Source organism: Mytilus edulis, unplaced genomic scaffold (genome assembly GCF_963676685.1).
Source record: "Mytilus edulis unplaced genomic scaffold, xbMytEdul2.2 SCAFFOLD_894, whole genome shotgun sequence".
In the NCBI taxonomy this organism is placed as follows: Eukaryota; Metazoa; Mollusca; class Bivalvia; order Mytilida; family Mytilidae; genus Mytilus; species Mytilus edulis.
The window spans coordinates 2,489-17,853 of record NW_027268275.1 but is presented as its reverse complement, the minus strand read 5'-3'; the positions used below and the strand labels follow the sequence as shown (position 1 = coordinate 17,853).

Genomic DNA, 15,365 nt, shown 5'->3' with positions numbered 1-15,365 from the left:
TGATTACTTTTAGATTAAATTCAAATATATACTTGCTGATTACGAATTTTATGTATATTTTTTTATATACATGTACAAGCATGCATACATAAAAAAAATCCTCAAATTAATGTTCACTGAGGCAGTAAGCATGATAGATCATTGATCAATGTGATTAACCTTATTACACAATTTAACTGATGGATTCAATATTATATATGTACACAGACATATGTACCCCCCCCCCCCCCCCCTGGATAGGCCACTGAATAATAAAAAAGACTGCCATGAAATAGCACATTAGTGGTCATAGTGGCCTTAAACGCAAATTATTAAACAATTGCCTGAGAGACATGTGAGAGCAGATCAGGAAAAAATATTAGTACATGTACAGTGTACATTTGTAAAGTTAAACTTCTATAAAGTTCAAAGAGAAAATTATCACAGATTATTTCTAATCTATAATTTAATTTTGAAGTTTGGTACAGAATTCATATGCATGATAAGAATTCAAGAAACATTTGGAGTTAGTCATGAATTTTATTTTAAAAATGATGATGATTGACATTTGATGAGTTACAGCCTCATATATGTACATTTGTAGGTGATGATATGTAAATGTACAATGTACATATATATAGTCATTGTACATTTTAGGTGTTCAGTTGAAATTCTTGTATGATACATGCATGACATGTATATCATTCTGTAAATGTATGCGTCACTTATGTTTCTCACTATCACAACTATTTATTTCAGCTGGTTCGAGTTACGGAAAAAATGTCACAATAGCATTTTATACCATGAGTACAGGTTTACTCAATTTTATAGGAATAAACTCTGAGATGAGACAGATGGTTATGTTTTTGATTAACATGATTAACTATCAGAAGGCTGAATATATGTCTCTTCATTCATACTTATTCTAGTCACTCTTGCACCATAATAGTCAATGATATAGTCTGAGCCATCAGAAGGCATAACTACTTGAGCCGCAATTAGCAATATGTCAACTAGTTGTCCAAGAAAAAAAAATCCAAGTGTTGAAAATTTCAGTAGTCCTATCGCTGGATATCCAAGATAAAATCTGTCTATTCCAAACATTCCTAAAAAGACAGACAACAGAAGTGCTGTTTCAAAAGAATGTCCATTTGTCCATCTGCACGAGACATTCTTGTAAAATCCTGGAGTTGTTCCATTAAAAGTCACTTCAGCCCCACCATATTTTGAAGATTTACAAGTCACATTAGCTGCCGGCATGCACTCCACTGGAACAGTTTTTGTAAGTTTATCACAATTCTCCTCACTTTGAGTTTCTACGTCTACAATTGGCTCTTTGCATATATACTGACCCAGTTGCAAATTTTCACAAGGCACAGCTTCCTCAAAAGATATTGCAAACACTATCACATTTGTATAGAATAGAGTCAAGATGTGAATTGTCAATACACTTATCAAGTAATTTTTGATATATTTTAAGTAGTTCATCTTTGTTTATTCTCATAACTAGTATAAACTACAAGATATCACCTTATCATTATGAGAAAGTACTTTCAATTTCGTTCAGGTTTGTTTGTTGACAAATTAACCGGAAATGATACTGAGTTGTCTAACTTAGAAAAATATTACGCAAAATAATCCTGTGTGTTTTCCTCCTAAAAAGTTGATATTATATGTATTTTTGTTTTGTTTGTATCAAGAGATATAAAAAATATATTTGATTTTTTTGTTTTTGTTTGTCAAACAGTGCCTGTTTTTGCTAAAGAATATATTTTCATTATTATTAAACCGGATATACATACGCAGGTGTTGTTGGTCACCTTCCAAAAACGTGCATTACCAAAATTTTTATTTTGAAAAGCAAACAAATTATGTCTTCAAGTTCAAGTGAAGGTATTTCTTCAGATAATGATTCTGATATTGAAATACTAGCTACAGAAGCTTGTAATAAGATGAAGAAGTTGTTAGAAAAATCAAATAACACTGGGAAAAAGAGACAAATGACCCGGTCTGGTAATAGGATAATGAAATGTGACACTGTAAATGATAGTGAGGAAGCACAATCTAGTCCAAACACTTTTGACTTTGTAATTGATAAAACACCTCTTAGGTTTAGGAATGACGAAGACACCAAAACATCACAACATGGTACAGAGTCGGGGACTGGAATCCCAGAGACTGATGACAACGCTGAAGATAATCCAAGTCTTAATTCAAACAAAGCAAAAAAGAAAGTGTAAGACATTAGTTACCTTAAGGAATCAGGCTGTGTTTGCCCAAAAACATGTCCACCCCCAAATCAAGTTTGCCCTGTTTCTCTTTGGCACACTACACATTCATACCTAGTCCGATATTACTCTGAAGTCCAAGGTTGGGCAGTCCAACAGCTGTTTTGCCAGACAAGGTAAGGCCATAGGATGGCCTCAGCTTGTCTGGAAAAACAGCCATTGGACAATGTTGGATGTCAGTGTAATCTCGGACTAATTCAGACCCAAAGTCCCTTCGCACCCTACACATTCGCATCCTTTTAATTGGTTTTTTGTTTAATAATTTTGTTGTCAGGCTGTTAAAAACAATTATCTTGCATGTTTTTCTTTTAAAATTTTAATTCTTTTTACTCATACCAAGCTACAGTAAATACATACAGCTGAAAGACACCTCCGGGTGCAGGAGTTTTTCGCTACATTGAAGACCCATTGGTGGCCTTCGGCTGTTGTCTGCTCTATGGTCGTGTTGTTGTGGCTTTGACACATTCCCCATTTCCTTTCTCAATTTTATCAAAGCAAGTTGAAACAATAATCATGATTTTTAAACACACAACAATATTTACACCATATTTTATAATAGCTGTGTAAATACCAATTAGCAGTAATCATTCATACATGTTATAAGAATTTAGAATGATCAAATCAAGGATTTGTCCTATATAAAAATCCTTAGATTAATCATCAAATTAGTTCATGTAATTATAATACATGTAATGCAATAGACAATATTTATTAGAACAAACACATTTACATTAAATGGTTATAAATGGTATACAAAATTAAGACAATAAACTGACAATAGTTAAATTGGTTATAATAATATAAGAGTGACAGTAGTATTCACAGCGAGGAAAAAAAAAGACTATAAATATCGACAGTTAACACATTATTAATGTTTATCATGTTTATGAATAAATAAAATAAGAACACAAACAAAAATTAGGTTGCATATTAAAAGAAATACAAGTTATACCATGTTATACAGATGTTCTCAATAAAAACAATCATTAATATATATAAGTAAAAAAAAAATTATAATAATATAAATCATGTAAATAATGACCCAATTTTTATTCACGAAAATACAAATATTTTGGTACAAACATATAAAAATATATTTGAAAATACAACTGCATTTTGAATAAAAATTGGAGGTGTGAACATGCAGGGTGCAAATATGAAAACACCCTACTCGGACACTTCTGGTCATACATTTGTACTTCCATCCTGTGACCAGAGACACAGTGATGCTGTAAATTTCATCCTTGTTTTTATCCTGCACCAACCACAATTTTAAACTTGTATATATAGTTATTTTTTTTTTTTGGTGTTGTTAATCACTACTTGTACAGCACCTGAACTTGATGACACAGCATCAGCTTGATGGTATATTTTATATATTAACAACAACCACTGAATTACAGCCTCCTGACTTGGGACAGGCACATGCATACATAACGTGGTGGGGTTAAACATGTTAGTGGGATCCCAACCCTCCCCTAACCTGGGACAGTGGTATAAAAGTGCAACATTAGAAAGAACTATAGTAATCAGTTGAAAAAGGCTGAACTCATCAGATGGATACAAATATAAATACTTCTAACAAAAACACAGAGGGAAGGTGGCAGTACTTGTATATCCCAACATCAAAAATCACTAAGTACTGATAAAAAGAGTTCTCACAGTAAAATTGTCATGATTGAATACTATAATACAAATGGTACATAAACATGCATATGATCAGTTAAATTTAAATTTTAGGGGAAGTTTATCATCAAGTTTGCAGACAAAAATACAGATATCAGATAATTATTTCAACACCACATCTGATAAAAAATCAAATAAGAAAACTAAATCTAATGTAGCAGATTTAGACGAGGTATGTGTTTTAGAAACATTTATGTGTAGTTGACAGACAATGTTAATGGTGTAACTGTATTGATGATGATGACGATAACTATTGTCTTCAACTATGCCATCCTCTATTGGTCATATTAGACCAGAAGCTTGCTTACCTGATAATCAGAGTAAACAATCTGTGTTTTTTTCATTTCTATTGCTTTCTTTAGTTTTATCATATTACATGTATAAGGGTCAAAACATATATTTTTGTATTTATGTTAAAATAATTTAATTTGATTAAACCATATATTCATAAATTATATTTCCATTATGCAGCCTATGAATGAATTGAAGTTGAACACAGCACCTGTTAATTACAAATGTTATGCTTAAATGATAGACCCCATGTTATGTCATTAAGTACTGCACACAGTGGTCACTCGTCATATATAAAGGAGGGTCTATCTATTGTGTCAGGAAATTTCATAACTGATTAAGATTTTAGCAAAAGCTTTTAATAACGTTTTGTGAATAACAAATTTGCAAATTAATGTTCATTAAATTTTTTTTGCAATGATTGTATAAATATAATATTGCAAAATACTGTCATGACTGTGATGAAATAGGTTTCCAAAAAATAAAAATATACTGTTTCCACAGTTTATTGATGAATTCCAAAGTTTATCTCACACTTATGAAAGTTCATTCTGACATCCTGGTTATTTAAGCATGTTAAGTGATCAAATGTACAGTATTGCTTTCTTCAAAATGATAGTAACCCTTTGTCATTTAGCATTAATGAGAGAGAAGCTAAAGATTATAAAGGTATGGTAAAAAAAACTGGCAATGCCATGGCAAAAACAATCAGAGACAAACAACAGCACACAAAACACAAAATAGAAAACTAACGTCTAAGCAACAAAAAATATTGTAATGATCTCAGGTTGGTATCAATGTTATTTTTATTTTTGCGAAAAATGCGACAGGGTTACAATCGCAATGATTTAAACTTGCATTTTGACATTTTTTTACGTGAATTTAACAGGATTTTTTTCAATATCGGATTATCACAAAAATTGAAATAGCATCTTAGTCCAAAATTGTATAATAAATGCATGCAATAATTTCTAAATTTAAAGTAATGTTTTACCTAAATTTGATTTTGTAGTTCTTTTATCTGTTTTTGTAGGTGATGAAGAAAAGTGTAATAACCCCAGATTTTGAAAAACAGTTTTCACAGACACCTTATGAAGAAAGTGTCAGACAACAGAAAAAACAAAGACGGGTCAGTTTGTCTAATATATATTGCAATGACTTGTGTCATGTTGTGACCACAGTTTTTATCCATTGAACATGTAGTGATTGATAAAGTCTATAAGTATCAGCTTCTTTAACCCTATGACCATTCCCACATGAGGATGAATGAAAAGAAGAGCATATTCAATTTTGAGTAGTACTAGTGTAAAATATTCAATTGATGTGAATTTCTGTTTGTTGCATTCAGGCAACTTTTAAAGTATAAATGTTAATCTTCAATGAAGTGATATAATTCATTAACCATAAAAAAAAAAGAGACCTAGGGTCTTTAGATTTGAGGTCCTTACTTTATGACCATAATACTAAGGTCAAGGTCTTCAATGATGTGAAACATTAAAATATGAAAACTAGCAAATCAATATTATTTCTCAAGATTATATATCTTACAAATGATATCATGGTTGCATGATTTCCAAACACGACCTATACACATTATGTTAATATGTGAGATTTTAGAAAAAATTGAAATAAATTTAAAACAAAATTAATTTTCAGAAGGAGAAAGCAAAGACTAAGGGAAATGGCTGGTATAACATGGAAGCACCTGAAATGACTGAAGAAAAGAAAAATGATTTGATGGTTCTCCATATGAGGAAAGCAGTGGATCCTAAACGATTTTATAAAAATAATGATACAGTGTCATTACCTAAGTTTTTCCAAGTAAGTGTGTGTGACACAATTCATTCATTAGTTTCGAGTTTAAATTTTTGTATTAAACTCATCATTCAATTTGCTGCTTTCTGTGGCTTTGGATGAATTGGAGCTTGGTGGATATTTTTTTATGTGTGTCTGCTATTGGGGACGATGTATAATCCTGTTTTCTTCAAAACCTCTGTTTTTGTTTGTGTTATTAGGGTGTTGTCTTTATTAAAATATGCACTGCATAATCTATCATTCATATTCTTATATTTATCCTGTTCTTAATTGTAAACAGAAAATGCTCAGCATAGTTTATTTATACAATTTATATTTTCAGCTTGGAACAGTGGTAGAAAGTTCTGCAGATTTCTACCATTCGAGGGTTCCTAAGAAACAGAGGAAATCTAATATGGTAGAAGAACTTCTAGCTGATGCTGAATTTAGAAAGTAAGTGTTGATTTTAAAGTCAAATAAAAAATGGCAATGGGGAATGTGTCAAAGAGACAACAAACTGACCAAAGAGCAGATAACAGCAAAAGTACTTTTATTTAACAGAAAAACAAGCAGACAATTCACAGAGATCCCGTCACCTTCCCCTAACCCTTACTATATGGTATTTACTGCCTCTATAGAAAGAATGTATATTGTCTGACTTTTGGGTTGATTGCATAATTTTGAATATTTTTGACCACAAATGATCACTTATTTTATCCGACCTTCATTTCAGAATAGAGGATTACATGGCATATTTTTTGATGCAATGGGTTTGCTAAATTGGTTATTTACACTTCATTTTTGAGTACTTAGAAAAGGCTTAATAGCTGTTTGGGAATCTGCGACACTTGACATGCAAATTTGCGAGACTGGAACCATTAAAGTCATAATACAATTACTTATCTGTATGGCATTAACAATATAATTTTTTAGCTCACCTGGCCTAAAAGGCCATGTGAGCTTTTCTCATCACTTGGCGTCCGTCGTCGTCGTCGTCGTCGTCGTCGTCATCGTCGTCGTTAACAATTTTTCAAACATCTTCTCCTCTGAAACTACTGAATGGATTTGAATGAAACTTAAAATGATTGTTCCTTAGATTATCCTGCACAAAGTGTGTGCTTCGATTTTTGATCCGTCAAAAAACATGGCCGCCGTTACTTAAAATGGAACATAGGGGTCAAATGCAGTTTTTGGCTTATATCTCAAAAACAGAAGCATTTAGAGCAAATCTGACATGGGGTAAAAATGTTCATTAGGTCAAGATCTATCAGCCCAGAAATTTTCAGATGAATCAAACAAACCATTGTTGGGTTGCTGCCACTTAATTGGTAATTTTAAGGAAATTTTGCAGTTTTTGGTCATTATCTTGAATATTATTATAGATGAAGATAAACTGTAAACAGCAAAAATGATCAGCAAAGTAAGATCTACAAATAAGTATAATATGACCAAAATTGTCAATTGACCCCTTAAGGGGTAAATGTCCTTTAATGACAATTTTTCACAATTTGTTCATCATATTTGCTAACTTTAAAAAATCTTCTCCTCTGAAACTACTGAATGGATTTGGATGAAACTTAGCATGATAGTTCCTTAGATTATCCTGCACAAAGTGTGTGCTTTGATTTTTGATCCGTCAAAAAACATGGCCGCCCTTACTTTAAATAGAACATAGGGGTCAAATGCAGTTTTTGGCTTATATCTCAAAAACGAAGGCATTTAGAGCAAATCTGAAATGGGGTAAAAATGTTCATTAGGTCAAGATCTATCAGCCCTGAAATTTTCAGACGAATCAAACAAACCATTGTTGGGTTGCTGCCACTTAATTGGTAATTTTAAGGAAATTTTGCAGTTTTTGGTCATTATCTTGAATATCATTATAGATAAAGATAAACTGTAAACAGCAAAAATGATCAGCAAAGTAAGATCTACAAATAAGTATAATATGACCAAAATTGTCAATTGACCCCTTAAGGGGTTATTGTCCTTTAATGACAATTTTTTCACAATTTGTTCATCATATTTGCTAACTTTAAAAAATCTTCTCCTCTAAAACTACTCAACCAAATTCAACCAAACTTCAACTGAATGATCAGTAGGGTGTATAAAATAAAGTTTGTGTTTTATTTTCTATTTTGTCTAAAAACATGGCCGTCATGGCTAAAAATAGAACACAGGGTAAAATGCAGTTTTTGGCTTATATCTAAAAAACTCCAGCATTTAGAGCAAATAAGACTAGAAGTTAAAATATTTATTAGGTCAAGGTCTACCTGTCCTGAAATTTTCAATTTGCAATTTGCAAAAAAAATAATTTGTTGTGCTACTTCCAAAAAATAGAAAATATTCTGACCAGAAAAAAAACCATGTCCCCCTACAAGTTAAATGGTCCATGCCTAACTGTTATTAATGAAATCATTTAACTGTTTTGCTGTTATTGGAGCCCCTTGCCCCTTCTCAGCAGTGGAATAAATCCAAATCATGAATGAAGAAATTCGAAAGAATAACAATTTAATAATGTAACAATAACAATTTTATTGTTAAAATTCTTTTATTGTAACTATAATGTAATAAAAATAAACTCATTTTTAGCTCACCTGGCCTAAAAGGCCATGTGAGCTTTTCTCATCACTTGGCGTCCGTCGTCGTCGTCGACGTCGTCGTCGTCGTCGACGTCGTCGTCGTCGTTAACAATTTTTCAAACATCTTCTCCTCTGAAACTACTGAATGGATTTGAATGAAACTTAACATGATTGTTCCTTAGTATATCCTGCACAAAATGTGCGCTTCGATTTTTGATCCGTCAAAAAACATGGCCGCCGTTACTTAAAATAGAACATAGGGGTCAAATGCAGTTTTTGGCTTATATCTCAAAAACGAAAGCATTTAGAGCAAATCTGACATGGGGTAAAAATGTTCATTAGGTCAAGATCTATCAGCCCTGAAATTTTCAGATGAATCAAACAAACCATTGTTGGGTTGCTGCCACTTAATTGGTAATTTTAAGGAAATTTTGCAGTTTTTGTTCATTATCTTGAATATTATTATAGATAAAGATAAACTGTAAACAGCAAAAAAGATCAGCAAAGTAAGATCTACAAATTAGTTAATATGACCAAAATTGTCAATTGACCCCTTAAGGGGTTATTGTCCTTTAATGACAATTTTTCACAATTTGTTCATCATATTTGCTAACTTTAAAAAATCTTCTCCTCTGAAACTACTGAATGGATTTGGTTAAAACTTAGCATGGTTGTTCCTTAGATTATCCTGCACAAAGTGTGTGCTTTGATTTTTGATCCGTCAAAAAACATGGCCGCCGTTACTTAAAATAGAACATAGGGGTCAAATGCAGTTTTTGGCTTATATCTCAAAAACGAAAGCATTAAGAGCAAATCTGACATGGAGTAAAAATGTTCATTAGGTCAATATCTATCAGCCCTGAAATTTTCAGATGAATCAAACATCCAATTGTTGGGTTGCTGCCACTTAATTGGTAATTTTAAGGAAATTTTGCAGTTTTTGGTCATTATCTTGAATATTTTTATAGATAAAGATAAACTGTAAACAGCAAAAAAGATCAGCAAAGTAAGATCTACAAATAAGTTAATATGACCAAAATTGTCAATTGACCCCTTAAGGGGTTATTGTCCTTTAATGACAATTTTTCACAATTTGTTCATCATATTTGCTAACTTTAAAAAATCTTCTCCTCTGAAACTACTGAATGGATTTGGTTAAAACTTAGCATGGTTGTTCCTTAGATTATCCTGCACAAAGTGTGTGCTTTGATTTTTGATCCGTCAAAAAACATGGCCGCCGTTACTTAAAATAGAACATAGGGGTCAAATGCAGTTTTTGGCTTATATCTCAAAAAGGAAAGCATTAAGAGCAAATCTGACATGGAGTAAAAATGTTCATTAGGTCAATATCTATCAGCCCTGAAATTTTCAGATGAATCAAACATCCAATTGTTGGGTTGCTGCCACTTAATTGGTAATTTTAAGGAAATTTTGCAGTTTTTGGTCATTATCTTGAATATTATTATAGATAAAGATAAACTGTAAACAACAAATATGATCAGCAAAGTAAGATCTACAAATAAGTCAATTTGACCAAAATTGTCAATTGACCTCTTTAGGAGTTATTGCCCTTTAAAGACTTTTTTCACAATTTGTTCATCATGTTGACTTACTTTAAAAAATCTTCTCTTATGAAACTGCTGTATCAATTTCAGCCAAACTTAGGCTAAATGAGTTTCAGAGTTTCAGAGTATCTAGTATAAATTTTATATTTCATTTCCTTGTATGTCAAGAAACATAGCTCCTATGGCTAAAATAGAACATAGGAGAAAATGATTTTTTTTGGCTTTTGAAGAAAATAGGACGATTCAAAGAACATTTAAATAAATTGAAAAGCCAAAATAATCATTGATGAGAGATTAAACCAAAAAAATTCAGGTGAGCGATTCAGGCTCTTGAGAGCCTCTTGTCTTTATTTGTAAACAGTAAGTCATATATATTTGTAATATTGAAGAATTGTTAGCTGTACATGTTTGCCTGGCATGGTTCAATATGTTCAATAAGGCATTGCTTACCAGGTGAGCGATTCAGGCTCTTGAGAGCCTCTTGTTTATTTTTATAAAAAATTTCTGAGAACCTCTGAATGTCCAGTAATGAATTACAAATAGGGATATTGTGTATTCAAACTAAGATGAAATCCTCATCCTATAGTTGTACTGTAAACAAAACATATAAAACATAATAAACGAAGCAGACATTTATGGTTGAATGAAAATACAATTTTATCAGTATAATTAACATTATTTTTCACTGATTACATATTTGTTTTCCTTACAGGTACAACAAAAGGAAGTATGTTGAAATACAGGAACAGAAAAGGAAAGCACAAGGTCCTTACAAACACATGAAAAGACTCAAGAAAAATAAAAGATGATTATTGTATATATTATAGTTTGATTTTTATATGAAATATTGTAATATTTTATATGCTATGATTATATCTGTCAGTGTCCCATGTTTAACAGTAACCACATCGATATCTAGAGAGAAAATAAGAAAAAGTACAATGAATAGATTCAGGATGCACCATAGTGTTACTTCATTTATTTAGAATTTTTCACTTCCTTTATATACCGCATGGTTCTAGTTATGTTTCACACATTCAAAAATGTCCATCATTTATATTAATATCCAAATAAGTAATGTAGAACATGGTTTGTAGACCCCAAGTCCAGAAATCTCTTTATATCTTGAGTGACTAAAGATAGAAGGACAAAAATGAAAATGAACATAGTTCATCCTACTGCCTTTAACAATGTGCAAAACCTACACTATGTAATAAGCTATAAAATATCCCAGTATGATGCAATGTAACAATTTAAAAGAGAAAACAGACATCTTGATTTTTATACCCCTGTCTGAAGGAGGAGGTTTAATGTTTTCCCTCTGTGCCTATGAACCCTTGATGATAAGCAGCAGGGAATATTTAGTTTTTGTTTCAGTCAGTTATTTTCGATTCTGGATGCCAACTCCAATAATTATTTAAGATTGGAATCTTATTTGAATGTTTTGAAACACATGATACGAAGAATATCCTTATTATTTTTGGTCACCGTGTCACAGGTCAAGGTTTTAGTTACTAAAAATAGACTGAAATTATTGAAAATGTAGTTTCTGGATGCTCAGTCATAATACATTTGGCCTAGCTTGGATATGTTGTCACAGATAAAGAAAGAAAAATTCCTATGGACCTTTAAGATGTATATTATGATGAAGTCAAATATATTAAACAATACTAAAAAAAGTGGATTTGGGATGTATTATATAAGATTGTAATCTTACACATTAACCGTGGTAATTGATTTTCTTTTATATGGATATGGATTTTATTGATATGATGTAGGTTATGGTTAAGTCAAAGATGATAAACAATCCTAATAAAAAGTGGATTTGGGATGATAATATGGAGTCGCAACCTTACACATATACCGTGGAAATTAAAGGAGGAATAGGAATCTACCTGTTGATTTTCAATTCAAAATAGATTGTATGAGACAATATTGATGTCTAAAATCATGATTTATATAAGGACAAGGAGGTAGAACAACAAAAAAGTTTCCAATAATTCAAAATTTCATAAACATTAAATCTCTGTCCTGAATGTTCTTCCATTTATTTGTATTGTACTCCTGTCATGTAATGGTGTCCTATTAGTGTTATATTTAACATTGCCATAAAGGCAGGAGGTTTGGCTAGCCACAAACCAGGTTCAACCTACCATTTTGTTTTCTTAAAGTATCCTGTACCAAGTCAGAAAAATGAAAATTGTCTAATAGTTCGTTTCTTTTTGTGTTGCATTGTTTTTTTATAGCACTTTAGTGTTTCTGTTGTTTGTTGTTTTCCTCCTTGATGTGTTTCCATCAGTTTTAGTTTGTAACTGGAATTTGTTTTCTCTCAATCGATATATGACTTTCGAACAGTGGTATACTACTGTTGCCTTTATTTACAGACACTATTCAAGTTTACATACACAAATACTATTACCCACATAGAAAGAGGAAAAAGGGTTGAGTTTTAATTACCCGAGGGTATCACCAGCCCAGTAGTCAGCACTTCTGTGCTGACATGAATTATCATGATATGGTCATATTCATAAATTAACGGTTTACAAAACTTGAATTTTTGAAATACTAAGGCTTTTCTATCTCAGGAATAGATTACCTAAGCTGTATTTGGCAAAACTTTTAGGAATTTGGGTATCACCAGCCCAGTAGTGAGCACTTAGGTGTTTACATGAATATCAATTATATGGTCATTTTCCTGCAGTGGTTTCCTGTAACAAAACTTTGAATTTTTCGAAAAACTAAAGATTTTCTTATCTAAAGAATAGATTTTTAGCCGTATTTGGTACAACTTTTGGGAATTTTGGTCTTCAACTTTGTACTTGTTTGACATTATAACTATTTTGATCTAAGCGTCACTGATGAGTCTTATGTTGACGAAACATGCGTCCGCGTATTAAATTATAATCCTGGTACCTTTGATAACTATTGGTCCCCAATGCTCTTCAATTTCGTACTTTATTTGGCCTTTTAAACTTTGTTGGATTCGAGCGTCACTGATAAATCTTTTGTAGACGAATCGCGCGTCTGGCGTAATTAAAAATGTATTCCTGTTATCTATGATGATTTATTTTATTTGGCACTATTGATAAAATTAAAGATTGCGAACACATGTTGCTAATGAGTTGAGACACGGATGTAGTATCGATTTCAACTTTTCCTCATAACGATTTTGTTAAGAATACCCCTGTGAATTTAGTTCATTTAGTGTGAACATGTACGAGCGTCACATATATTGAAATATTTTTACACAATACAATTTGCCAGAGGCTATATAACTGCAAATAAAATTCAATGTACATATTTTGATGCATTAGTTGCGCATTTCGACTATCAATGTCCTATCTGATGTTTTATGCCAAATAGACTCATCATATATACCAAGATTGAAACTTAGTATTGCCACATATATTATATGAAAGGTCAATTCCGAATACAAACGCTGAAGAGTTAATCAAAACAAAAAGACCTTATGATAGCGGATATGCTCCTTATGTCGGTTTAAAATATAATAAATGGAGCTGGATCTGCTTACACTTCTGGAGTGCCTACGATCACCCAAGTTTTTGGTGGGGTTTGTGTTGCATAGTTTTTAGTTTTCCCTGTTGTGTTTTGCGTACTATTGATTGTCTTTTTTCTTTTTCAGCCATTGGGTTGTCAGTTAATTTTGACTTATGAGTTTGAATGTCCATCTAGTATCTTTTGCCTCTCTTTTAAGAAATAATGAAAGACAGACCAGACAAGAACAAATTTAAACTAGTCCCCTCAGCACTAGGAGTGTGTAGTATGATGAAAATATAAATCGACATCAGCCCTTGAAGGCATAAAACTTTGCTCAGTGCTCGGAGCACAAAAATCATGCTCGAAACATGAAATCCAGCAATTTGATTGGTTGATTTTCGAGTCTGAGTACAAAAATCATGCTCGAAAGTTTTATGACCGTGAGGCAAGATCAATACATATTTGCATAGTCGTGTAAACAGGTGTTCACTATAAGATATAAAATTGAACCATATTATTACTCTACACACATAAGCATAATTTAAGCAGTTTTCATAAGGAAAAAAGAAACAGAATATACCAAGGGAGCATTCAAAACTGACAAGACGAAATAACTTATCATTATAAAAAATAAGGAGGTGTGGGTTTTATTGCCAATGAGATAACTATCCACCAGAGTTTAAATGGGCATGATGAAAACAATCACAGATAAAGACAACAGTAGTATATCGCTGTTCAAAAGTCATAAATCGATTGAGATAAAACAAATCTGGTCTACAAACTAAAACCGAGGAAAACAGGAAAACATCAAAACAATACTCCATAGAACACTGAAGTGTAACAAAAAACAAACGACAAACGAACTATAAGATAACAACTGTCATATTCCTGACTTGGTACAGGACATTTTAAGAAAAAAATGGTGGATTGATCCTGGTTCAATTGCTAGCCAAATCTACGCGCCTGACAATGTTAAAAAACCGTTAACATGACAACATTACAGGATGGGAATACAGAACAAATAAATGTAAGTTCACCAATGTGTAAAATCCGCTCCATATAACATAAACGACCGTAACATTTAAAATGTGAAACAGTTCAATCGAGCAAACAATTTGCCTAGTTTAAAGCAATTCATTATAAAGCCACTAAATAGGACAGACATTCATGAACAACAAAGAATGATTTACATGCTCCTGACTTGGGAAAGAGAAATAAGGAATTGTAGTGGGGTGTACCGTGTTATTGGCGCTCAACCCTTCACATACGTTAGGGCGAGGTGTTCAAAAACAAAATAACAGCAACTTATAATAATATATCAGTTGCAAATTGCTAAACTCAATAATTTGGTCCAAAGAACACAAATAACTAACATAAAAACAATACAGGCCATCACGGAAACCAGTTTCATTAAATACGAAAGTAAAGAGCATTGCAATCTAACGATTTCGAAATGTTTAGCTAAATATAACTGAGGTATTCTATTCCTGGAGAAGAAAATCCTAAGCATTCAAACAATTTAAAGTCGGGTAAACACTTTACTTATTGGTATTATTGCAAACAAAACAAAATAAAAAAAACGATATAAGAGTCCTCGCAGTTACTGAAATCTAGTTCAAAGACAGTTATACCTAATAAATAAATGTTCTCCCAGGCCCAAGTTTAATATTTACTTAAGCATATAA

General features: G+C 32.0%; 2 protein-coding genes across 2 annotated transcripts; one reads left to right on the top strand and one right to left on the bottom strand.

Annotated features, from left to right (window-relative positions):
- Nucleotides 1-437: 437 nt before the first annotated feature.
- Nucleotides 438-1,570, bottom strand: LOC139507161 (TM2 domain-containing protein 1-like). Its single transcript, XM_071295664.1, has one exon. The coding sequence runs from the start codon at nt 1,465-1,467 to the stop codon at nt 859-861; it is 609 nt and encodes a 202-aa protein (XP_071151765.1). The 5' UTR covers nt 1,468-1,570; the 3' UTR covers nt 438-858.
- Nucleotides 1,571-1,769: 199 nt separating this feature from the next.
- LOC139507160 (deoxynucleotidyltransferase terminal-interacting protein 2-like) lies at nt 1,770-11,001 on the top strand. The gene is made up of 6 exons (XM_071295663.1): nt 1,770-2,215; nt 4,008-4,125; nt 5,278-5,373; nt 5,901-6,065; nt 6,382-6,491; nt 10,895-11,001. The coding sequence occupies exons 1-6, from the start codon at nt 1,851-1,853 to the stop codon at nt 10,989-10,991; spliced, it is 951 nt and encodes a 316-aa protein (XP_071151764.1). The 5' UTR covers nt 1,770-1,850; the 3' UTR covers nt 10,992-11,001.
- Nucleotides 11,002-15,365: the final 4,364 nt, after the last annotated feature.

Bases quoted from the DNA above. Each gene is read 5' to 3' on its own strand.
- LOC139507160 (XM_071295663.1), top strand. From the start codon at position 1,851: ATGTCTTCAAGTTCAAGTGAAGGTATTTCTTCAGATAATGATTCTGAT. The intron at 4,126-5,277 runs GTATGTGTTTTA...CTGTTTTTGTAG, and splicing joins ATGTAGCAGATTTAGACGAG to GTGATGAAGAAAAGTGTAAT. The intron at 5,374-5,900 runs GTCAGTTTGTCT...ATTAATTTTCAG, and splicing joins AACAGAAAAAACAAAGACGG to AAGGAGAAAGCAAAGACTAA.
- LOC139507161 (XM_071295664.1), bottom strand. From the start codon at position 1,467: ATGAACTACTTAAAATATATCAAAAATTACTTGATAAGTGTATTGACA.